We start from the raw sequence: 25,656 nt of genomic DNA, 5'->3' as shown, positions 1-25,656 counted from the left end.
TCTCAATGGGCTGGGGGGAAGGAGGAAGGGACTGAATTTCCGGCTCACTTCGCCGAGTGAGGGACAACTGTCTTTCTCAGCAGATATAAGCTGGCAGCAGGGAGAGGGAAAGAGATCAGCTTTCAGCTGCTGGAGGAAGATTTCTGTAAATGTCGTTCATCACCAATCTCCCTCCCTGTGTGGGCCCCCTGTGTGCTTAGGCCCCCTACAAGAGGACCGGTGGTCCCCCCTTTTCAGCAGCCCTGGTAACAGTAAATTCTTCATCCTATGGGAATGCATCTGATAAGCTGTGACTGTCAGGAAGACATAGCAAAGAGGGAGAGAGATGAAAAAAACTATACAGGGTGGGACAAAGAGTATAGGAAGAACTGCAGGGAGAGAAACAAAGTTACAGAGATAAACTCAGGAGCAGAGCTAAGATTAGAGCCAGGGCTGGGAGGGAGGGAGGGGGGGGGGGCACTCAGGGAGAGGGATTAGTGAGGCTCAACTCTCTTTCTTAGCAGATAAAAGCTGGCAGCAGGGAGAGGGGAACAGATCAGCTTTCAGTTGCTAGAGGAAGATGTCTATAAATGTAGTCTATCACTAATCCCCCCTCCCTGTGTGGGCCCCCCTGTGTGCTCAGGCCCCCTACAAGAGGACTGGTGGTCCCCCCTATCAGCGGCCCTGCCCCTGTCAGTGGTAAATGGCTTGTCTCATCCCTTCAACTGATACATTCTGCTGGAGAGCTTGTTCTTTTGAAATTCAACATACTTACTGGCCAGATCACTAAAAAATAGGAGAAAAAGAAAACAAATGCGGCCATCACATCTAATAAATGGCAAGCTGAAATATAATGTAATAGAACGTTTGCTTTTGGATTTTATGCTTCATTCACACTTGTGCACCTTGTCATGCAATTTGGAACATCAATGTCGCATGACAAGTTGTTTTCCAATGATAAATGTTCATATATGTGCGACTTGAAGTTGCAGCAACTTCAGAGTAGTTCAAACACTACTTTGGTCCGACTTCCATGCAACCTGAGGGCCGTAGACTTCAATGTTAATCTTCAAATGTTGCTTGAAAGTCGTACCTGAATGTTATACAATGCAAGAGTTGTTCATTATCACTGGCCAAAGCCAAAATCGTATCCAAGCTGCACCCATCCAAAATTGCATCAACCACTTCAGCCCTGGGAAGATTTACCCCCTTCATGACCAGGCCATTTTTTGCGAAACGGCACTGCGTTATTTTAACTGACAATTTCCCAGTTGTGCTGCGCTGTACCCAAATAAAATTGATGTCCTTTTTCCCCACAAATAGAGCTTTCTTTTGGTGGTATTTGATCACCACTGAGTTTTTTAATTTTTGTGCTATAAATAAAAAAAAAAAGACCGATAATTTTGAAAAAAGAAAAAAAAAAAAAACATTTTTTTACTTTTTGCTATAAAATATAATCAATAAAAAATGTAAAAAATCGAATTACATCTTCAAACTATTGAACAGATTTATGGAATTTTATTTTTTAAATTTTTATTTACTAGTAATGGTGGTGATCAGTGTCAAATCACAGCGGGAGCGGGTCGCCGGTGTAACGTTCGAAAACCATACCTCGTTAGAATTCCATACCCTCGTCCCTTCCTGTCCAAAACAGCTGAGCAGCGTCGGAGTGCGCATGCTCAGAGCCCCGTAAACATCATTGAACAGCAGAGAAGTTGACAAGTGCGCATGCTCGGAGGGAATGAAATTATCACGGTAGTGTAAGTAATGTTACACTTGCGGCGGTTACATAAAACAGGTCAGCTGCAAAATGAGTCTTCTCCGCTCCAATCCCTGTCACTTTCCTGATGTCGGCTAATAAATATAAAAGCAGCGGCGGGTGTATGAAATGTAAATGACGGAGATCTCGGCTCCGTGATCCGCTTTTATATTAGCCGAGATCAGGGAAGTGAGACTGGTAGGAGCGGAGATGACTCATGTTGCAGAGGAGCTGTTTTAATGTAACCGCGGCAAGTGTAACATTACACAAAGCTTCAGGGGCAAAAGTCAACTGAGGGAAGTCAGAGATCATGCTCTTCGGAAAGTGGTTCCTGCCTTCTTCTGCATCAATCCCTTTCAGCATCAAGGCGGACTTCATCAAAATTCTTGGAGTTTGGTTTGGAGCTGAGGGCGCAGCCCTGAAGTCTTGGGAGGAGAGACTGTCCAAGATGAGACAAAAGTTTGGACTATGGAGCCTCAGAGAACTCACCATCGAAGGGAAAACACTGGTACTCCGCAGCGAGATCCTCCCTGTGTTGCAGTACCTCGCCCAGGCCTGGCCCCCCCGGGTCAACACCTGCAAGGCCATCACCAGGGCGGTGTTCCACTTCATCTGGGGCTCCAAGATGGACAGAGTGAAGCGAGCAGTCATGTTCAAGGAACCCCTCAAGGGCGGTAAGGGCGTGCCCGACATCGCAACGTTACTGGGGGTGTTCTTTGCCTGCAACTGCATCCGCAGAACTTTGATTGACAAAACTTCGGACTCTGGAGGCAACTCCATGTCCCGTTTTTTCCTCCTGCCTCTCTGGAGGTCCCTTGGATGGGACAAATGGGACAGCTCCATCCCCTACAACTGGGACACTCCTTGGTACTACTTGGACACTTTCAAGTTCATCAAGGAGCTGGGGCTGCATGGAGTTAAGCCCGACTTGTGGAAGCCAAAAACTATCTACAAGTTGATCAGAGCATCGGACATTGCTGAGACGGTTCCAGGCCTCCCTTCAGCCACTTGCAAAGTGGTCTGGAGGAATGTTTCTTCAAAGGGACTCACCAACAGGCATAAAGATCTGGTGTGGATGGCTGTCCAGGGGGGTTTGCCACTCAGGACATTTATGCATGCCAGAAACTTGTGCAGATACAGGCACTGCCCCTTTTGTATCATCCATGAGGAAACGTCTTTTCACGTTTTCTGGGAGTGCTCATTTGCACAGAGCCTGTTGAGGGCCTTGGAACCTGAACTGAGAGACTTTGTTCCACAGACTGCCATCACACATTTTGCTGTGCTGAATGGACTTTTTCATGGAACTTTTTCCCAGGAGGACATTGACAACGCCTGGCGGGTGTTGTGTTGCTTTAAGGACGCTTTATGGTGCGCCAGAAAGCGCCTTATCCACCAGCGGGAGAGGATGTCCATTGAGGACTGTCGCAGACTGGTTCACAGTCTGCTCAGAGACTATAACCTGATGGATCTCATGGAGGAAGAGGAGGTCTGAAGATTTCCCCTTCCCCCACTCTCCCTTGTGTGTCTTTGTCCATTCAATAAAGCTTCGGGCCTGTGATTTCATTCCCCTCCCCTTACCCCTCTCTCCCACCCCCCATCACACCTGTTGTTTTTTTGAAATGTTTATTATTTGATATCGTTTAAGGAATGCAACGTATAGACAACGTATTTTTCAGTTTCATGCTTTAGGGGTATTGCGGCGTCATGCATGATGTGATGGCACGGGGTATCCTTACTCCGCACAACACATCAGGCATCATACCGCAGAATGAATGTATGTGATTGAATGTATTTATTAGTATGACCGGAAATGTATTGTAATGTAGTGTATTTATGCGCTGCGTCGCAGTACAGGGGAGAATGTACCCCGACAAAAGTATTGTTTTTTGTATATCTTTTATTCAAAATAAAGATTACATTTTCAACAAAAAAAGTGTAACATTACACACACTACTGTGAGAAATCCATACCCTCCGTAGGTGCACCGGAAGTGACGAGGGTATGGTTTTCTCACGGGCATGGTTTTTTCACGGAACACCGGCAGTATATCTGCGCGGGGCGGTCCATAAGCAGTTAAAGTTGCACTCCTAAGTTGGCGCAACTTTGGAATCGTACAAGTGTAAAAGGAGCCTAATACTGCTTTAAGATGAAAAAAATAAATAAAAAATCTGGAGGAATGCAAAGGGTCTGTTGGCCATGGAAAAAAAAATCCTTTTTTCATTATTCTGTTCTATAGAAGATGCTATCAAAACTTTGTTCAGGGCAATATGTATGCTCTCTAACCTTCCTTTTATTCCAGCACTGCAGTCTCCGTAAGCTTCTTCAAATATGTAAAACGTAGCAAGGGCGCCATACCGAAGGTGATAGAGTCCAGAAGTATAATTTACTGAATGATCAACAATACAATGCAAATATAATCATGTCATGGGTCTCTCAATAGTCAACACCAGAAGGACGATTTAACACTCTAGCCGGCCAGTGTATGAATGAACCACACTGGATCAGAGGTAGGAAAGGAGCGGATCCAGGATAGATAACCGTTAGCAATCAGTGGCGGCCAGTGCGTTGGGGGCGCAGGGGCGCCGCCCCCCTATCCATGCGTCCGGCCCCCTAATCTACATGCAGGGGCACCGGACGCATGGAGTCCAATGGGGATTTTTTTTTTTTTGCATCACCTGATTAGAGCCAGAGGCTCTAATAGGCTGAAGAAAAGGGTGGACCCGGGGCGCAGAGCAGTGCGTCCTTAGCCCACCCATTGTGTGACAATAGCAAATGAAAATTCGCTATTGTCACACGGATCCTCCTCCTGGCCAATCAGGAAGCGTGTCCGATACGCGCTTCCTGATTGGCCGAAAAGCAAACCCCATGCCATTGGCTGGGGAGGAGACGCCGGAGAAGCCGCGAGCCGCCGCTGATTGAGAGTCAGCTGTGACCGGGGAGGGGGAGGGAGGACCGGCATCAGCTGTGTGTGTCTATGGCAGATCCGGGTGACTCACCTTCACCATGGACAGAGCGGCCTTCCTCTATAAATAGACCGGAGGCAGCTGAGGACAGGAGGAGGGCCCATGAGGAGGCAGGACTTCGTGTGGGGGCTCATCCTGACTGATCGGCCGATCAGACACCGGAGCCCATGAGACCCGCCGCCACTGCTTCTTCTACCGGACACACCGAGAAGATGAAGCCCGACAGAGGTAACCGATCAGTGTGGGGGCACATCGGGGGGCTTTATATATCATATATCGAGTAAAATGAGGGGGCATGTACCCTGGTCACTGTGCATAGAAGGGGGCATGTACGCTGGTCACTGTGCATTGAAGGGGGCATGTACGCTGGTCTTTGTGCATTGAAGGGGGCATGTACGCTGGTCAATGAGCATTGAAGGGGGCATGTATGCTGGTCTCTGTGTATTGAAGGGGGCACGGTGGTCTCTGTGCATTGAAGGGGGCATGTACGCTGGTCTCTGTGCATTGAAGGGGGCATGTACGCTGGTCACTGTGCATTGAAGGGGGCATGTACACTGGTCTCTGTGCATTGAAGGGGGCATGTATGCTGGTCTCTGTGCATTGAAGGGGGCACGGTGGTCTCTGTGCATTGAAGGGGGCATGTACGCTGGTCACTGTGCATTGAAGGGGGTATGTACGCTGGTCTCTGTGCATTGAAGGGGTCATGTATGCTGGTCTCTGTGCATTGAAGGGGGCACGGTGGTCTCTGTGCATTGAAGGGGGCATGTACGCTGGTCTCTGTGCATTGAAGGGGGCATGTACGCTGGTCTGTGTACATTGAAAGGGGGCACGCTGGTCTCTGTGAATTGAAAGGGGGCACACTGGTCTCTGTGCATTGAAAGGGGGCACACTGGTCTCTGTGCATTGAAAGGGGGCACACTATACCTTAATTACTGAAGGCCCCTTTCACACTTTTGTGACCTCAAAGTCACGCAATTTTTTTACAGCGTTTTTTGCCGCAAAGCAATGCCTATTACATTTTCCTGTTTGTGCCCCCCCCCCCCAAAAAAAAAATTTTGAGCACCAGCCGCCACTGTTACCAATCCTCCACTCGATTGAATTTACCGATCACAAGGAGTATAACCACATAACAAATGGGAAGCTCATAGTGAAGTATGTTTGATCAAAAGACGTTTATTAAAAATGTACTTACAATGTTAACAATAAAAAGGAGCAAAAACGATAACCAATGCCTCGTAGGAACTGCCTGATGCATTTCAGTCAATGGGCCTACTGACACAAGCACACCTTTTTAACCTCAGAAATCGGAATTGACGTCATCATAAGTAACAAGGGGGGAGGTTGAGACTTTAAATAAGACGCATAAACCTGCCAATAGCATAATGAATAATATTTATTACAATAATAAAAACATTGCATGTAACAGAAATCAAAAGAAAGTTGTTAGATAAAATGCATTGTAGATATGAGCTGGAATGTGTAGATGAAGATTCGCACATATGCACAGGCAGTGGTATGGTATAGTAGTCAATACATATCACTAAATAGCATCAAAGTAAGCCCGACGCGTTTCTGTGGGTACTGATCCACTTCATCAGGGTCAAATAATGTAGTATATCTGTGAAAGATATATATGTGTAATAAAGTACAAAAATACCAAAAATATGTGTAATATTGAAAAGGAAGAGAGAGAAACATCAAACCTAGTCAACTTACAATGCAGCTCAGATCTACTAGTGTGCTTGTATAAATTGCGGGGTATAGCCGGAAGTGCACATCTCTCCCCGGAGCTGAGGGGGCACGTGGAATGCAGACAGGCAGGGCACAAAGAATTGCAAGAACTGAAAAGAGACAGATGAAAAAAATGTATGAAATAATGAAAAAAAGTATAGAGTGTGGAAAAACGTAGATGCATAAATGGCTGAGCAAACGCCAAGTCTTAGGTAGACAGGTAAAGGAGTGTATGCACGTAAAAAGTGCAAGGTGAAGTAAATATAAATGGCGTATGATCTCGAAAGAGCTCCATCAGAGATAGTAGAAACATAAAAAGAATATATATATGAGGAAATAAATATATTGAGACATGGCAAGTAAAAATAATAATAATATTAATGAAGCCCAGATGGGAAAGTAAAAGCTGAATACAGAGGATGATAAGACTAGAAAGTCCCGTGAAGGAACTCTTGACGAAGGCCTATTGGCTGAAACGCATCAGCCGGTTTCTATGAGACACAAGCATGCTAGAGCTGTGGCATTGGTTATCGTTTATGCTCCTTTTTATTGTCGACGTAAGTACATTTTTAATAAACGTATGAGCTTTCCATTTATTATGTGGTTATGTTCCTTGTGATTGATGAATTCAATCAAATGGAGGATTGGTAACGGTCATCTATCCTGGATCCGTTCCTTTCCTACCTCTGATCCAGTGTGGTTCATTCACTGGCCGGCTAGAGTGTTGTATCGTCCTTCTGGTGTTGACTATTGGGAGACCCATGACATTCTGCCTATGTTTTTCCTACCAAGGAGTTATTACCTCACGGTAGTGTGGTGTGCCTCTTTTCACACTGAGGTTGGTGGAGGAATTTCTTCTCTAGATTTGGGACTTTATACTAGGCAATGCCGATATATCGGGGGCCAATATGCACTTTCCCCGATATATCGGAATCGGCCCCTGAGGTTACCGATATTACCGACATTTCGGGAAAGTGTTTGTACCGGAGTGATGCCTGCAGCCAGAGTCATCACCCCGATACCGGCGTCCATAGCCGACGGTCGGATGTCTTGTAATGACAACCGATGTGGCTGAGAAACCGCTCGGCTGTCATTACAAGAAGCGGGAAGGGAACGTCCCACCGCCCTCTGCGGCCACCGGGAGAGCCGGGCATCCTAACTGCACGGCCGCCGAAGAGAAGACCTGAACAAAGCTACATTCGGCTCTCATCGGGTCTCCATGTAAAAAACCCGGAAGTGATGTCATGACCGCTTCTGGGTACTCGACAGCAAATTAAAAAAAATGCGAGCATTCAAAACAGCCTAAATTGGCGTTTTGAATGCTTTTAAGTGCAGAGGAGGGGTTTGGGGTCTTTTAGACCACCAGATCCCTCCACCAGAGTACCTGTGAAAAATAAAAAAAACATTTTTTTTTAAATGTCCGAAAATATCGTCTGAAATCAGCCAATACCGATATCCGATGACCGAAATATCGGTATCGGCACTAAAAAAACCATATCGGTCGATTACTACTTTATACACCTCGCTTTAGTTAAGCACTGCATGTGGATTTTTCATGCTTTTTATGTATTGTCATCAACGAAATTTATGCTGGCTGCTAACTGACCATTCACTTTTTAGTTGCTATTCGCTTGAGCGCGAATATCCCATTGAATTACAGCCTACCTAGCCCCCCCATTACATCAAGGCAATATTTTCACTAAAAATACACTAAAATCATAATTAGTGGACACAAACGTAACAGAGGACCTGTGTGAATTAGCCATATTTTAACTGTTTTTTACATTTTAAAAGAGAAAAATTATATATTTTTTTAAAAAATGTTCAAAAATGTTTACAATTATTTTATTTTACAATTTTTTTAAACATTTTGAAAAACGTTTTTTTTTTATTTATTACAATGTTTAAATATTATTATTTTTTTTACAATCTGTTATTTTTTTTTAACAGAACTGGGAAGCCTGCAGCACTGCAGGAATGGTGCAGCACAGTGAAAGGGGGGCACACAGGGAGGGGGACTGGTGTTGGAGAAGCAAATACAGGAACGATGCCCTGTGTCTGTTTCTCTCCCCGCAGCAGCCGAAAGCTGGCAGGAGGAGGAGTTACTGGATTTCAGCTGCTGCAGAGAGCCACACAGGGCTTTCTTCTATAATGGCCCCTGAGCCCGACCGACCGCACCGATTCCCAGTGCTGTTGGGCCCCCCTGTGTGCCCGTGCCCCCTGCAGGAGGATTTGTGGTCCCCCCCCTATCAGCGGCCCTGACCCTAGTTGTGGGTAATACTGCTTTAATTCACTCTCATGGGGATTTCATATAGTCAAATATGTGATTACTTTGAGATGCAAAATCTGGTCAGTTTACATGTTGGAAGATTGAAGCCAACTCTTTCTGTCCCTTTTTTTTTTTTTTTAGCTGAAAGACCTGTATTGGCCGGCAAGCTGCGGGGATTCTCCTAATATCTTCATTAAAGGCACCATTACCCTCCCTAAAGCCGTCCACTTCAAATCCTCTGCGAAGGAAGCCGCTCTGGTGAGTACACAGTGAAGGGTGTCATTAGGAACTGGCCACGTTTAAGGATTTACTTACTGCTGACATGCAGGATAATTGCTTGTGTAATTAGATCTATTTATCTGTGATCAGGTCCGTTTACCATGGCTGCTTCTAGGAGGCTGACCTATGATTGCAACAAGGGATAATAGGAAGGAAAGCAAAAGGAGAAGCTGCAATATTTCAGCAGCTTCGTCTCCCTGCAAGAGCTGAATAAGCTCCATGTTCCCAACAATGGTGGACTATGGAATATAATGCAAAAGTATCAGCCATAGTGGTCAGTAGACATGTGTGATTTGTTTCATTATGAACTGGATTTCGGACAAAATTTTTCCTTATTCAGAGATTTGGTTGTATTCGAATCACAATAGTGATATAATTTATTCAAATTTAAAATAAACCGAATAAATTATAACAAAACAACAAATTAATTAATATTTATTTGTTTTATTCCGATGGCAGGATGCAATAGTTTGGTCCTATTGTTAATGTTTAAAGCATCAGAAATAACGTAACATAACGAAGGATCTGAATTGATTCGCATCCATTTTGTTTTTATGTTGCATCAACATTTTTCATTATTATAAACAAAATCACTACATAGGAAATGGAGAAATATTACAATAAATACTGTAAGGTATAACAGTAAAAGGGGGTGATAATTCTTCTCCATTGTGTTTGGGTTGGATGAAGGTGGATCCATTAGAATCTCCAAAACATAACATTACAAATGAATCCGAAATTCATTTTGTTACATTTGTTTCGTTATATTTTGGAGATTTTAAAGGATCCACCTCCATCCAACCCAAACAGCGTGCATAAGTAATCTCCCAAAGCAACAACATTTTAAAACTAAATATAGCCAATCTTCCGACATAGCTTTCAAAAATAAAAATCAATTTGGAACAATAAATATATTTGGAACAATAAATAAATAATAATATAAACGAATCCGAATAGACGGAACAAATTCCAAATATAAAAAACAAATTTCGAATATATGAAACAAATTACAAACATACGAAAAATTCCAAATATACTAAACAAATTTTGAAAATACGAAACAAACTCCAAATATACAAAACAAACTCCAAATATACAAAACAAACTCCAAATATACAAAACAACCTCCAAAACAAACTCCAAATATACAAAAACTCCAAATATACAAAAACTCCAAATATACGAAACAAATTTTGAATATACGAAACAAATTTTGAATATACGAAACAAATTCCAAATATACAAAACAAATCCTGAATATACGAAACAAATTCTAAATATACAAAACAAATTCCAAATATAAAAAAACTAATTCCAAATATTCAATAAAAAATTCCAAATATACAAAACAAATTCCGAAAAAAGAATCATTCTAACATAACGAAAACAACGAAACAAAAATGATAACTGTAATCTAAAGTAGAACTATAGGCAAATTTTGGATAGCGCAAGAGAGGGTTATAACCAGTGTTCCCTTTAAGGTGCGCGCGTGCGCGGACGCGCAGTGGAAATTACGTCCCGCGCAAGCACCTAGTTAGACGGCGCAGCCGCAGACAGGGTGGCCAGGGAGCAGAGCATGCGCCCCGAGAGCACGCCCATCGTGTGACAATAGCGAATGAAAATTCGCTATTGTCATACGGATCCTCCTCCTGGCCAATCAGGGAGCGGGTCCTCCCGCTTCCTGATTGGCTGAAAGGCCAACTTCATGCCATTGGCCGAGGAGGAGGCGCCGGGACTCGGGAGGATGGAGACGCGGGAAGCTGGAAGCCGGGGACTGAAGACAGAGTACCGTGACCGTCCGTGAGGTAAGTGCACAGGGTCGCGGGGGGGCCACGCCACGGCTGGTCAAACACCAGAAGATCCACTCAGGAGGTCAGAAGCTGTTCATTTGCTCAGAATGCAGCACATCCCTTACCCGAGCCGCAATGCCGACTTCCTGCTCCACCAGCATGTTAACGCAGGAGAGAAGCTGGCATCTCTGCATTTATTGGGGGCATTGCTGTGGCACTCTGCAGTTTATTGGGGGCATTTCTGTGGCACTCTGCAATTTATTGGGGGCAATGCTGTGGCACTCTGCAGTTGATTGGGGGCATTGCTGTGGCACTCTGCAGTTGATTGGGGGCAATGCTGTGGCACTCTGCAGTTTATTGGGGGCAATGCTGTGGCACTCTGCAGTTGATTGGGGGCATTGCTGTGGCACTCTGCAGTTTATTGGGGGCAATGCTGTGGCACTCTGCAGTTTATTGGGGGCAATGCTGTGGCACTCTGCAGTTTATTGGGGGCATTGCTGTGGCACTCTGCAGTTGATTGGGGGCATTGCTGTGGCACTCTGCAGTTGATTGGGGGCATTGCTGTGGCACTCTGCAGTTTATTGGGGGCATTGCTATGGCACTCTGCAGTTTATTGGGGGCATTGCTGTGGCACTCTGCAATTTATTGGGGGCATTGCTGCGGCACTCTGCAGTTTATTGGGGGCATTGCTGTGGCACTCTGCAGTTTATTGGGGGCATTGCTGTGGCACTCTGCATTTTATTGGGGGCATTGCTGTGGCACTCTGCAGTTTATTGGGGGCAATGCTGTGGCACTCTGCAATTTATTGGGGGCAATGCTGTGGGCACTCTGCAATTTATTGGGGGCATTGCTGTGGCACTCTGCAGTTTATTGGGGGCATTGCTGTGGCACTCTGCAATGTATTGGGGGCATTGCTGTGGCACTCTGCAGTTTATTGGGGGCATTGCTGTGGCACTCTGCAGTTTATTGGGGGCATTGCTGTGACACTCTGCAATTTATTGGGGGCATTGCTGTGGCACTCTGCAGTTTATTGGGGGCATTGCTGTGACACTCTGCAGTTTATTGGGGGCAATGCTGTGGCACTCTGCAGTTTATTGGGGGCATTGCTGTGGCACTCTACAGTTTATTGGGGGCAATGCTGTGGCACTCTGCAGTTTATTGGGGGCATTGCTGTGGCACTCTGCAGTTTATTGGGGGCAATGCTGTGGCACTCTGCAGTTTATTGGGGGCATTGCTGTGACACTCTGCAATTTATTGGGGGCATTGCTGTGGCACTCTGCAGTTTATTGGGGGCAATGCTGTGGCACTCTGCAATTTATTGGGGGCATTGCTGTGGCACTCTGCAGTTTATTGGGGGCATTGCTGTGACACTCTGCAATTTATTGGGGGTATTGCTGTGGCACTCTGCAGTTTATTGGGGGCATTGCTGTGGCACTCTGCAGTTTATTGGGGGCATTGCTGTGGCACTCTGCAATGTATTGGGGGCATTGCTGCGGCACTCTGCAGTTTATTGGGGGCATTGCTGCGACACTCTGCAATTTATTGGGGGCATTGCTGTGGCACTCTGCAGTTTATTGGGGGCAATGCTGTGGCACTCTGCAGTTTATTGGGGGCATTGCTGTGGCACTCTGCAGTTTATTGGGGGCAATGCTGTGGCACTCTGCAATTTATTGGGGGCATTGCTGTGGCACTCTGCAGTTGATTGGGGGCATTGCTGTGGCACTCTGCAATTTATTGGGGGCATTGCTGTGGCACTCTGCAGTTTATTGGGGGCATTGCTGTGGCACTCTGCAGTTTATTGGGGGCATTGCTGTGGCACTCTGCAATGTATTGGGGGCATTGCTGCGGCACTCTGCAGTTTATTGGGGGCATTGCTGCGACACTCTGCAATTTATTGGGGGCATTGCTGTGGCACTCTGCAGTTTATTGGGGGCATTGCTGTGGCACTCTGCAGTTTATTGGGGGCATTGCTGTGGCAATCTGCAGTTTATTGGGGGCATTGCTGTGGCACTCTGCAGTTTATTGGGGGCATTGCTGTGGCAATCTGCAGTTTATTGGGGGCATTGCTGTGGCACTCTGCATTTTATTGGGGGCATTGCTGTGGCACTCTGCAGTTTATTGGGGGCAATGCTGTGGCACTTTGCAGTTTATTGGGGGCATTGCTGTGACACTCTGCAATTTATTGGGGGCATTGCTGTGGCACTCTGCAGTTTATTGGGGGCAATGCTGTGGCACTCTGCAGTTTATTGGGGGCATTGCTGTGGCACTCTGCAGTTTATTGGGGGCATTGCTGTGGCACTCTGCAGTTTATTGGGGGCAATGCTGTGGCACTCTGCAGTTTATTGGGGGCATTGCTGTGGCATTCTGCAGTTTATTGGGGGCAATGCTGTGGCACTCTGCAGTTTATTGGGGGCATTGCTGTGGCACCCTGCAGTTTATTGGGGGCAATGCTGTGGCACTCTGCAGTTTATTGGGGGCATTGCTGTGGCACTCTGCAATTTATTGGGGGCATTGCTGTGGCACTCTGCAGTTTATTGGGGGCAATGCTGTGGCACTCTGCAGTTTATTGGGGGCATTGCTGTGGCACTCTGCAGTTTATTGGGGGCATTGCTGTGGCACTCTGCAGTTTATTGGGGGCAATGCTGTGGCACTCTGCAGTTTATTGGGGGCATTGCTGTGGCACTCTGCAGTTTATTGGGGGCATTGCTGTGGCACTCTGCAGTTTATTGGGGGCATTGCTGTGGCAATCTGCAGTTTATTGGGGGCATTGCTGTGGCACTCTGCAGTTTATTGGGGGCATTGCTGTGGCAATCTGCAGTTTATTGGGGGCATTGCTGTGGCACTCTGCATTTTATTGGGGGCATTGCTGTGGCACTCTGCAGTTTATTGGGGGCAATGCTGTGGCACTTTGCAGTTTATTGGGGGCATTGCTGTGACACTCTGCAATTTATTGGGGGCATTGCTGTGGCACTCTGCAGTTTATTGGGGGCAATGCTGTGGCACTCTGCAGTTTATTGGGGGCATTGCTGTGGCACTCTGCAGTTTATTGGGGGCAATGCTGTGGCACTCTGCAGTTTATTGGGGGCATTGCTGTGACACTCTGCAATTTATTGGGGGCATTGCTGTGGCACTCTGCAGTTTATTGGGGGCATTGCTGTGGCACTCTGCAGTTTATTGGGGGCATTGCTGTGGCACTCTGCAATTTATTGGGGGCATTGCTGTGGCACTCTGCAGTTTATTGGGGGCAATGCTGTGGCACTCTGCAGTTTATTGGGGGCATTGCTGTGGCACTCTGCAGTTTATTGGGGGCATTGCTGTGGCACTCTGCAGTTTATTGGGGGCAATGCTGTGGCACTCTGCAGTTTATTGGGGGCATTGCTGTGGCACTCTGCAGTTTATTGGGGGCATTGCTGTGGCACTCTGCAGTTTATTGGGGGCATTGCTGTGGCAATCTGCAGTTTATTGGGGGCATTGCTGTGGCACTCTGCAGTTTATTGGGGGCATTGCTGTGGCAATCTGCAGTTTATTGGGGGCATTGCTGTGGCACTCTGCATTTTATTGGGGGCATTGCTGTGGCACTCTGCAGTTTATTGGGGGCAATGCTGTGGCACTTTGCAGTTTATTGGGGGCATTGCTGTGACACTCTGCAATTTATTGGGGGCATTGCTGTGGCACTCTGCAGTTTATTGGGGGCAATGCTGTGGCACTCTGCAGTTTATTGGGGGCATTGCTGTGGCACTCTGCAGTTTATTGGGGGCATTGCTGTGGCACTCTGCAGTTTATTGGGGGCAATGCTGTGGCACTCTGCAGTTTATTGGGGGCATTGCTGTGGCACTCTGCAGTTTATTGGGGGCAATGCTGTGGCACTCTGCAGTTTATTGGGGGCATTGCTGTGGCACTCTGCAGTTTATTGGGGGCAATGCTGTGGCACTCTGCAGTTTATTGGGGGCATTGCTGTGACACTCTGCAATTTATTGGGGGTATTGCTGTGGCACTCTGCAGTTTATTGGGGGCATTGCTGTGGCACTCTGCAGTTTATTGGGGGCATTGCTGTGGCACTCTGCAATTTATTGGGGGCATTGCTGTGGCACTCTGCAGTTTATTGGGGGCAATGCTGTGGCACTCTGCAGTTTATTGGGGGCATTGCTGTGGCACTCTGCAGTTTATTGGGGGCAATGCTGTGGCACTCTGCAGTTTATTGGGGGCATTGCTGTGGCACTCTGCAGTTTATTGGGGGCATTGCTGTGACACTCTGCAATTTATTGGGGGCATTGCTGTGACACTCTGCAATTTATTGGGGGCATTGCTGTGGCACTCTGCAGTTTATTGGGGGCAATGCTGTGGCACTCTGCAGTTTATTGGGAGCATTGCTGTGGCACTCTGCAGTTTATTGGGGGCATTGCTGTGGCACTCTGCAGTTTATTGGGGGCAATGCTGTGGCACTCTGCAGTTTATTGGGGGCAATGCTGTGGCACTCTGCAGTTTATTGGGGGCATTGCTGTGGCACTCTGCAATTTATTGGGGGCATTGCTGTGGCACTCTGCAGTTTATTGGGGGCAATGCTGTGGCACTCTGCAGTTGATTGGGGCAAGCTGGTCACTCTGCATTGACGTCCCCCCCATTGCTTAATCTAAAGGTTTGCGCTCAGAAATTTTTTTTATTTGCTCAGCACAGTAAAAAATTAGAGGGAACATTGGTTATAACCCCTGTCAAATTTTATTTCGCCATCTGTGTCCCATTGCAGAGATTTCCCTTTATTTCCTGTCCCATAGCCAAACAGAAAGTGAGAGGAAATTCCTGAAAATTAAGGGAATTCCTTGGGGACACCAGAACTAGTGTCCCCATTGGAAGATTTCCCCTCTATTACTTTTCTGAGGAGAAAAAAAAAAAGTGAGATTTTCTTTTACTTTCACTTTTAAAACTAAATGGAAAACAGGACAAACAGAGAGGGTGAGTCACCTTAACCGTTTGCTGACTGTATACTGTACATATACAACGGCAAGGCGGCTTTACTGCACATAATCCTGCACTTCCAAATCTAGGCGCATACACGCGCCGCTGGCAACCCAATCCTGTGTGATTAGACACAGCCGGAGCCAATCAGTGGGTTCGATGGACTCTGTCTGCCGGGACCCGCCGATCGTTGGGGACACAGGCAATGTTTGCTATGTTGATTTGGCATATGGATATGCATGGGGATTAACATTTTGTGTCCTCTAGGAATTATATATATATATATATATATATATATATATATACATACACACTGTTATTTTACCAATTAGTTGTTCTGCAAGCGCTGTTGGAAGCGTGCATTAGGCATGCTATTCTTATTATCCTTCTAGCTCTTTGTCCACAGCAGCTGCCCCTTAACACATATTATTAATAATTTTAAAAATATTTCACGCTTTCACATTTTTTTGGCGCGAGTAGTTTATTTTTTCATTTCTGTTGCAAATGTTAGTTGAAGTGTGCAGAGATGTAACCTCCAAGCTTTGCACCTGGACTGGATCCTAAAATTACCCTTCGTGGAATTTTTCAATTTGTCCCAACAAGTCTGAATTATAAGAGCACTTACTTTATTACTGAATACATTATTACACACCTGATGTAATGATGTCATCACTGCTACTTCAACCTCATTATTGACACACTATCACATCAAACATGACCTGGTGATCTCACTCCATCCCTAACAGAATTAAGTGACTGTGACTGCTCCAGGGGCGCACTGATTTGAAGAGCACTCCAAACTCAACAGTGACAAACTGATTCCATGCAAAAGTTGACCTTAAGGCTCTCAAACCCCAAGATGTATATTTAGAGAACCAGTTGCTCTGCATAATATAAATAGCAGCTATAGCAATTCACATTTTCATGTAAGAAGCTAAACCTGACACCTCTCCAGTACCTAGACACGTGACCAATTAATGTTTTTTTGTAATTAGCAGCAATTATACACAAAAACCATGAAAAAACATTGGTTGTGATCTCTCATCAGCTGTTGCTTTAAGCATAGCGATGTGCAGTAATGCATGGCTCCAGTCAGTTGCGGATGAGCACATGTGGGCAGAATACTTCTTATGGTATATCATTTTTCGTGGGATTTATGGGTAGCAGGTTGAGTCTCTGCCCCCTTAGACAAAATTAATATATTACAGCTACAGTCCCAAATTTTTTTAATATTCTACATTATGCGTCCTCCACTGAAGAAAGTAAGGTTGCAACCTATGTAACTCCTGAAGCCTGGCTAAAAAAATCCTACAGACCTATTGACTTCTTACGGTATATCATTTTCCGTGAAATTTATAGGCAGCAGGTTGAGTCTCTGCCCCCTTATACAAAATTAATATATTGCAGCTACAGTCCCAATTTTTTCTTTTTTTTGTTATATTCTACATTATGCATTCTCCACTGAAGAAAGTAAGGTTGCAACCTATGCAACTCCTGAAGCCTGGCTGAAAAATTCCTACAGATGGCATCATCCCATCCTGCCTTGTAGCTAGGACGTTGCTAGGAGACTCCTAGCTCTTACTGGTCACCTCCACGTCACAGTAGAGAGATCTCAAACACTGAGTTCAGAGCTAATTCATCAGGGGAGAGAAAGCACATGTAAGGGGGTTTGATTCAGATAAAGAGTGAATGTAAACAGTAACAGCTGGGAGTGTCTTAACAACATCCTAGCAACAAGGCAAAACAGGATGATGCCATCACTGGGAATTTTTCAGTCAGGCTTCAGGAGGTACATAAAACAGCCTGCACCTATAGCAAGGGCCTTATTTAACTTTGGTCAAAGCTGAACAGTTAATTTCTATCTACAGGCACCCCTTACCTGCTTAGGCAGTTTTTTGGTAAAAGGTGAATGGTGCCTTTAAAGGGAAAGGGCTCTTGGGAGTTGTAGTTCTAGGGGGAGTGCCCACATCACCTCTATAGGAACTGGCCTCCCAGCACCTGCCCCTGTGAGAATTTCAGTAACACCCCTTGTGACGAAACTCTGTCACTGAGTGCCAAACCTACATGTGGCTACCCACTTGTCTAGTCACATTGGACCCCAAAGGACTTGGACTGTAGACTCAGGGGGTCCAACCGACTTGTTGCAGGCCCGTCGTGGGTCTGGTTACAGGTCTGTCTATTCCTAGGGGGGGGAAGATATCGGATGGATGGCCTGATTTGTTTGGCGCGGACCACAAGCTTGCAGCGCCATTTTTGTCAATGTTTTACATGTGTATTAGAGGCACAGGGTGACTGAGAACATGATGGACAGCTACCTAATGGACACTGAGAATATTGTTTGGATTACATCAAATGGGACAGTAATATTTATCCGCAATATCCCTCGAGAAATCTATGATACATTAATTACAATATATAAGAATGATAGAACATTGTATGAGCTTTGCTATTGTAGACCGTTGCCATGAAGTCTGTGACCTCCAAATAATCAAAGCTCAAAGCATTGCTTAGATGTGGATTTCATGTACTTCAAAGTAGGAGACGGACAGTCTGCTAATGGGGTCTCCTTCTATTGTCTGTTTAATAAGGTGTTCTGTTTTTATACTTAGGATAATGTGTAATGTACTTTGTTGCCTTGTTGCAGTGCTGAGTTAATTAGCATGCTAAATATTACATGGTCTAGATGTGGAGTCCCATTCACCTATTGTTTCTGTCCAGATGGCTAGTTAATTAGCTCAGTTTAATTAAGTTTCTGTATATAACTTAGTCTGCATATGATAATGTAATCAGGCTCACCTGTCCTGGTGGGGTATATATTCTGAATGAGTTTGTTCAATAAACAGTCATTCCTGTTGTACCCTTCATCAAGTCTTGGCTGATGTCTGGGTAACCAAGGGCTCTGATCACTTATTTACTTGGGAGTTGGGAGACTTAGAACGGATATACTCCGTTACACCCCTTACCTGCATGGGCAGTCTTTTGGTAAGGTGCTTGTTTTAGGGTTTAGTAGGTGCTTTTAAAGTGTGTGTGGGCAGGCTCTTGGGAGTCAATGCAGAGCCTTTTTTTTTAAATATTTTTATGAGGGACAGGTATAGATGAAATAGGTAATTTAGTAGACAGGGATGACAATGCTGCTTGGCATTTCATTGTAGAAAAGGCACTGTGTTGTCAGCACTTAAAGGAATTAATTGAATTTCTTGCTAATCAGCCAGTATTCTGTACTTGCAACCCTAGGGATACAGCATGAGGAAATGTATTGCAAAGATGTACAGAATATTTTTTTTCTCTGACATACAGTTCAATTGGGTTTAATGAGAATAAGCAGCCAGGAGTTCACACTAGCCAACTATATATAGTAAATGCCACAACTGCCAAATGGGGCTTAACACCAAATTGATTTAGCCAACAATTTTTTTTCTTTGCATGAATTTACTATCTTTTCTAGCAGGACATGGAGTTCATGGAGACATTTGTGTTCGCCATTAAGTTACAAACCTTACAGAAAGTGAGGCTGGTCTTCAAAGTCCTCAGCTTGACGCCACGAAAGAGAACGATCAGCAAGTGTTCGATATCGCTGCGGGACCTCAGCGAGAAGGAGACTGACCACTGGCTGGATGTTGTCCCTTCTTCCAAAGTGTCGGTGAGCAAAACGTAGACAGCGCCAGTCTAGGCTGGGTCATCATTCTGTTATCTCCAATGACTTTTCTAAAAAAATATCGGTTTGAAGGTTTTATAAAAGCGTGGGGAAGATGGCATGAAATCACAAACTGTTTTATTTAGCAAACTTTTTCTATGAAATATTTCTACCATGATGGATAGAGGAATAAAAAGGGATCCTCAGGAACGTGCCTGTTCAGTGAACAGCATACATAATGATGGCGTTTACAAGGATTGAGATCTGCTTTAGGCCTCATGCACATTGGACGCCCGGCTTCTCTGAACACCTTTTTCGCCTGACAGCCTAAAAAAGGTGCCTAAGGCCCTGTTTTTCAAACGCATTCATGCGCATCAATCATTTGGGCGTTCGTTCATTCCATTGGCCAGAATCTTAATTTATCCTGGCCACTGAAATGAATGCTCAAGCGGTAAATGTGCCTATAGTGTTAAAGCTAAAAGGGTTACTAAACCCACAACAGTAAAATCAGTGTGTATATGCAGTAAAGCATGCTTGTTATACTCGCTGTGGAACCTAAGGGGTTATCCTCTGCACTGTGTAAAAAGGCTGTTTGATCCTGTCTTCTCTGATCATCCCCTTCCACGGCCCCCAATCCATCTCCTGATAGTACAGAGTCTTGGGGGCATTCTGCACATGCTCAGTTTGGTGTGTATTGCTAGAGAGCTTTTTTTTTTCCTCTTGGTAGTGTGCATGTGATCAGCAAAGGGTCAATCAGCACTGTCCAGACAGAGGGTCAGGGGTCATGCAGCCTAAGAGAACAGTCTTGGGGGATGAGGCTTTAACCAGTGTTCGGCCAGACACTGATATAAGTAACAAGACTGCTATATATCGCTGATGAGAAAAGGTATTTAGCAGTTTATATTTACTAAAATAATTCCATTTCCATGTTCTTTGTACTGTGGTAGACCAGATCTAGTGAGCGAATGCAGGCTCCTGGGTTTAGTAACACTTGACGTTTAAAGGCTAAGTACACAGGATTTTGCAGGTAACAAAATTGTGCATTTATTATTTTTATATTTTTTTAGATCAGTGGATTGCTGGTGCATAGTCAGGCTCCTGCAGACAGTGCTGAGAGCTCTCTGCTTGTATCTCCATACGGGCAGATAGTTACTGTCAGTGAACTACCAGGGCTCCGGCCAGCGCTCTGGTAGTTGATTGAGAACTACAAGCCATCTGCCACAGTGGAAGACAGGACTTGTAGTTTTTGAAATCACAGATTCCTGTGAAGGAATGACTCAGCTGTGTGGGGGCGGAGCCCACAGCATATGGGTGTCGGCTTTTCATTCCGGCTCTGGCTGGCTTACACAAAACAGACAAATAGGAGGCTCCACTCCAGAAAGATTATAATGAAGAAAGGGTAAGATTCATCTTCAGCCTGCCTAACCCCAGGCCATGCCCTTCTCTGACACGTTTCGTCCTGCCCATGGGGCTTAGTCAGAGGTCAGTTTTGTGCATGTACGAGAGGTGAACTTATCCTTTAATCTGCTTATATTTTGTCTTCCCTTGTCTCCCCCCCCCACCCCCCATTAGCATGACATTACATTTTTAAATAAAACCTGTTTTCATTACATACCTTCTTTCATACCCAATGATGTTGTCACTGGTCACTGGGACTCTGTGCTAGTCTAAAATAAATGCATGGAGATAATGGCTGGTGGGAGGGACCAGCTGGGTGCTGTACATGCAGACCACCCTAGGGAACACCCACATGAGATGCTGAGATTAAAAAAACTGAAAAACAATGAATGAAAAGCAGGATCAGGACAAGGGGGTGGGCAGGATGGAAAGTTGCCCTGGGCAGAATGAAGCAAAGGGGCAAAAAATAGATGCAGGGTGGTATGTGGTAAGTAACGAGAGTGCTTCAGCAGCGGAGAGAACCAGGCGTCCAAGCTGTGTCATGGAGAGCCTTTCTTCGGCGTGGTGTCTCTGGAATGAGATGGACAAGTTCCGGATCTCAGCTGTGCGGGCCACTGATCCGGAACTTGTCCATCTCCTTCCAGGGACACCATGCCATGCTATTTTGTACTATTTGGACATTACTTATTTAATATTTCACTCAGAGGCGCTCTGTTTCTTTCTTCTTATACGTATCCTTGAATTGGCTTCACCCCGGAGGAGATGTTTAGCCCTGGTGTGGATTATGTATTGACTATCTACAGCCTAACCAATTGACTCTTTGGACTATTCATGGATTTTATTGTATTTTTTTTTTACTCTTTTTCATACAGTTCACAATTTGGTTTTACCTTTGCGCCAGCAATTTATGTTTATGCTGAAAAGGGTGGGCCAGGGATAAATAGGCTGGTGGTGGGAGGGGGGGGGGGCTAGATGGTGCTGTGGGTTCTCCTGCCAGCAAATAAGATGGGTCTTGCCGCAGCTTCTAATACACATTGTGAGAAGCTCACTGTGTGCAGTGAAATCAGAGTAAGCCATTTCAGTACAGGAGAGGAGCCGGTACAACTGTGCAAGATTGAAGGAAAGGCCGGAGGTTAGGTTAAGCCCTCGTTCACAATAAACAGGCCTTCAAAATCGTGCAACTTCATTTGAACTCGCACGATTTCAAAGCCACATGTTAGTCAGACTTTGGGGGCGACTTGAAAGACATCTGTGTGGGTTTATGCACATTTGTCTATTGAAGTCGCCAAAAGTAGTGCAAAAACTAGAAGACTGGAAATTGGTGCGGTGCCACAAAATAGATGTCCCACCGATTGGGACGGTGCCATTGCCGGCAATAGGTTGCAATTTGACATGCGACTTGACCTGTCAATTCACACCGATGTAAACGGGGGCTTAAAAACAGTTGCCCATAATTGCTAGTTTAGTTTACGGCAAGGACAGGAGGACTTTCACTGGAATGTGTCTAAGCACTTTCCTATGAAAGTCTCGCTGATGCATTCCTGAAACATATGCCGATCTATAGACATCTGTGAAGGATCCGTGTTTATCCTTTCAGGTGTGATATACCTGGAACATATTACTACTCTCCGTCTCTATGGAGTGACGTCAGTAGAAGACATTCCATCTTCCAGAAGAGGAATCTTTGAAGTTTTGGGGCTGTGTGTACACAGTTTTATTCTCAGGGTAGATGTGAAGTTTTAGACGTGGCAGGTGTTTGCACGACTCTGCGTCTTTTATGGCACTTCAGGGAACACGCAGTTCCATGCTGGAATTTTACAATAACATAACTAAGCTAATGGATATATAATTGTTTGCTCTTTTTATTGTTCTGTATGACCTTTTACAGACACTCACCTTATCTCCCGCACTTAGTAAATGTAAACACAGCAGCTGTGGAGCCAATCTCGGGGCTACGATTCCAAAACCATAGCATACTGTACACATTGGAAACTTTGTAACATTTGCCTGCATGAAAATATTTTTCTCAAAAGTCTGACCATTGTCCATATACAGATATTGCTATCCCCTATACAGATATAGAATAAACTTAACGCAGAACAATATATAATTGGATTACAATATATTCCCAAAAAATTGTAATTAAAACAAACCGGTTATATTCACCTGCTCTGTGCAGTTGTATTGCACAGAGCGGCCCAATCCTCCTCTTCTCTGGTCCCTTGGTGGTGCTTCTGGCTCCTCCTCTTCGTCGGATGTCCCCTCATAGCAAGTTATTTGCTATGGAGGCACACCGTTTCTACACGCTTCCGAGCTGTGTGTCTGTGGAACAGTGCAAGTTGCGGTGCATATTCTTACTGCATCAAAATCACAACCTGTGCATGCAAACTGATTGCGGGGTGTATATCAAGTTAAGGACACCTCGCAATCAGTTTGCAAAACGCAGCACGATCTGCAGAATCGGATCGCATGGGTGTGAACAGCCATGCGATCGGATTCCGGTGTGGACAAAAAAAGGATCCTGCACGAGTTTGGTCCGAATGCGATGAAAATTCAGCGATATAGTTTGTATGGCTGAATTTGCATCGCACAGATATTGCATATGATCTGCACAAGGTCTGGGCAAGCTTAAGAATTTGAGGGACTTTGACAAGGATCGAATTGTAATGGCTAGATGGCTGGGTCAGAGCAACTCCAAAACTGCAGCTCTTGTGGAGAGTTGCCGTGTTGCCACTGCTTCTCAGCATACAAGATAGGCAACCTTAGCAATCCAGCTATGGTGAAACTACAAATGCCATCATGCCTCTGCTTCTGGGTGTCAAGCCTGTGTTTGTTGGTCTTGCAATGTCTTATAGAACTTGTAGTTCCACAACTGCTGGAGTGCCATGGTTGGCTACCCTCGTAGACCGAGATGAACAGGTCTACCATAGCTGTGCACCAACAATGCAATGTAACCTTTCCTTATTCCCCTGTGTTGAATGGTGCTCTCAGACAATACAATGTATTTGGTGGGTTGGGTGAAGACTCTTAAAAGGTAGACAGGTAACAGAAAGCTCCTAGTTTGCATATTAATTGCACTGTTATTGCAGTTGAGAATTGTCATAATTTAATTCCCTGTACGGTTGTTCTCTCCACAGTCTTGCCATGCAGAGCTCCAGGTTGGGACATGTTTCCAGGCCATAAACAATCGCATCCAGCTCCAAATTCTCAAAGCTCAGAACCTGCCCAGCTCACTAACACCGCTGTCTATAAGTACGTACGTTTTACACATCCTCTGTTTTCTCCAATCTCTATCCTTTGAACCCCACACACACACACACACACACACACACACACACACACACACACACACACACACACACACACTTTTTAAATTTAAAGTCAATGAGCTCTTTATGAAGTTAGCTGGACTGGATTCACATGGATCTAGGATAGAGGAGAACATCCACTGTCTGGAGTCTGTCAGATGTTGGTGTGGTATGTTTCTCCATTCCTATTGAACAGCTAGTCATAGCCTGAATCCTGCAAATAATGTTTGGTTCCCATGCTAAACTACCTCAAACCGCTTACATATATACTAAACCAGTGGTCTCCAGAATGCGGCCCAGGGGCCAGATGGGGCCCTTCCCTTGCTTTTATCCAGCCCTTGGGGGACCATTTCATCCACTAATACCAACAATGAGAACCCCCCCACTGAGGGATTACGTTTCCTTTAATGATACCAATGATGGTGCATACTTCCTCCCAAAGACACCAACAATTGGGCCCAAAGACACCAATGATAGGGCACAATTCATCCCACTGACACCAAAGATGGGGCCACTGATGTTGGGACCTTTTCCTCTCCCAATAGCAACAGCCCGGACCCCCCAAAAGTCTGAAGGACTATAAATTGGCCCTTTGTTTAGAAAATTTAGAGACCCTTTTATTCATTGTTTGATACATTGGATCAGCTACATCATTTAGGAAATGTTTGGTAGGTGAACAAAAATAACTTTATCTTTATAGCTGCAGGTCCTTAAAATTACACCAGAAACATTTTCACTTCCTCTTCCCAGCCCTGACTTGGTTGCCTGGCTTTTAATATTTATTGTAAACAAAGAGCAGGCATACAGGAAAAGGGGGGAGCAGACTGTTCAGACTTGACCACATGATGAATTGTTCCGCACAACCTGCAGCTAGAGAGGTCAGTGAGGGCTTGTTTTAACATTCATTCAGACCCCTTTCACACAGGCGTCTGGGGGGCTGGTAAAAACAGGAAGATGCACTGCACCCCAACCACCCAAAGCACACCATACAGCCAGGGGGGCTAGTCACATGCCATAGCTGCAGTGCTTTGTGTTGCAGCAAATTTAATGGGGAATTAGGAGTTGACTGGCAGCACTGCCGATCAAACTTGCCCATTCAAGTCAAAGATGCCATGCTGCATTAGTCTGGATAAAATTGCTGTTCAACACAAGCGGCCGTTATCCATCATGTATCAGTTTTCAGAGAAAACAAGTGTGAACTTAGTCTTACTGCTTGTGACCTTGAACTAGACTTTGAACGCCACTCCAGTTCAGGAATTCTATTCCCAAGATCCACAAGAAGAGGGGTGCAGGCTACCAAAAATGCCCATCCAGAGCAATACATACATCAAATTAGGAAGACCCCGCTCTCCCAACCAGCCAATCAAGATCGGCTTCAGCCTGCATGTGTCTGCCAAAATGCCACTCCCCCCGACACATTTAGCCCAGCCCACAGGGGCCTAATCGTAGGGTCAATTCCGAGCTGACAGGCAGCACTGCCTGTCAAACTTGTTCATGCAAGTCAAAGATGCCATGCTGCTTAAGCCAGGTGAAAATTGCTGTTTAACACAAGTGGCTGTTATCCACTGTGGATCACTTTTCAGAGAAAGTCTT

At 45.2% G+C, this 25,656-nt stretch overlaps 1 protein-coding gene across 2 annotated transcripts in view; it reads left to right on the top strand.

Annotated features, from left to right (window-relative positions):
- TC2N (tandem C2 domains, nuclear) overlaps nt 1-25,656 on the top strand; it is a 136,457-nt gene that overhangs the window by 98,832 nt on the left and 11,969 nt on the right. For both annotated transcript variants that reach the window (XM_082275442.1, XM_082275443.1), the window contains 3 exons: nt 8,843-8,959; nt 19,172-19,363; nt 23,893-24,007. In XM_082275442.1, coding sequence (XP_082131568.1) covers nt 8,843-8,959; nt 19,172-19,363; nt 23,893-24,007 — 424 coding nt within the window. The remainder of the gene's footprint in view (nt 1-8,842; nt 8,960-19,171; nt 19,364-23,892; nt 24,008-25,656) is intronic.

The sequence above is a fragment of the Pelophylax lessonae genome (genome assembly GCF_965119305.1).
Source record: "Pelophylax lessonae genome assembly, chromosome: 13".
NCBI lineage: Eukaryota > Metazoa > Chordata > Amphibia > Anura > Ranidae > Pelophylax > Pelophylax lessonae.
Note: the sequence above shows the minus strand (reverse complement) of the source record. Positions and strands in the feature narration are given on the sequence as shown.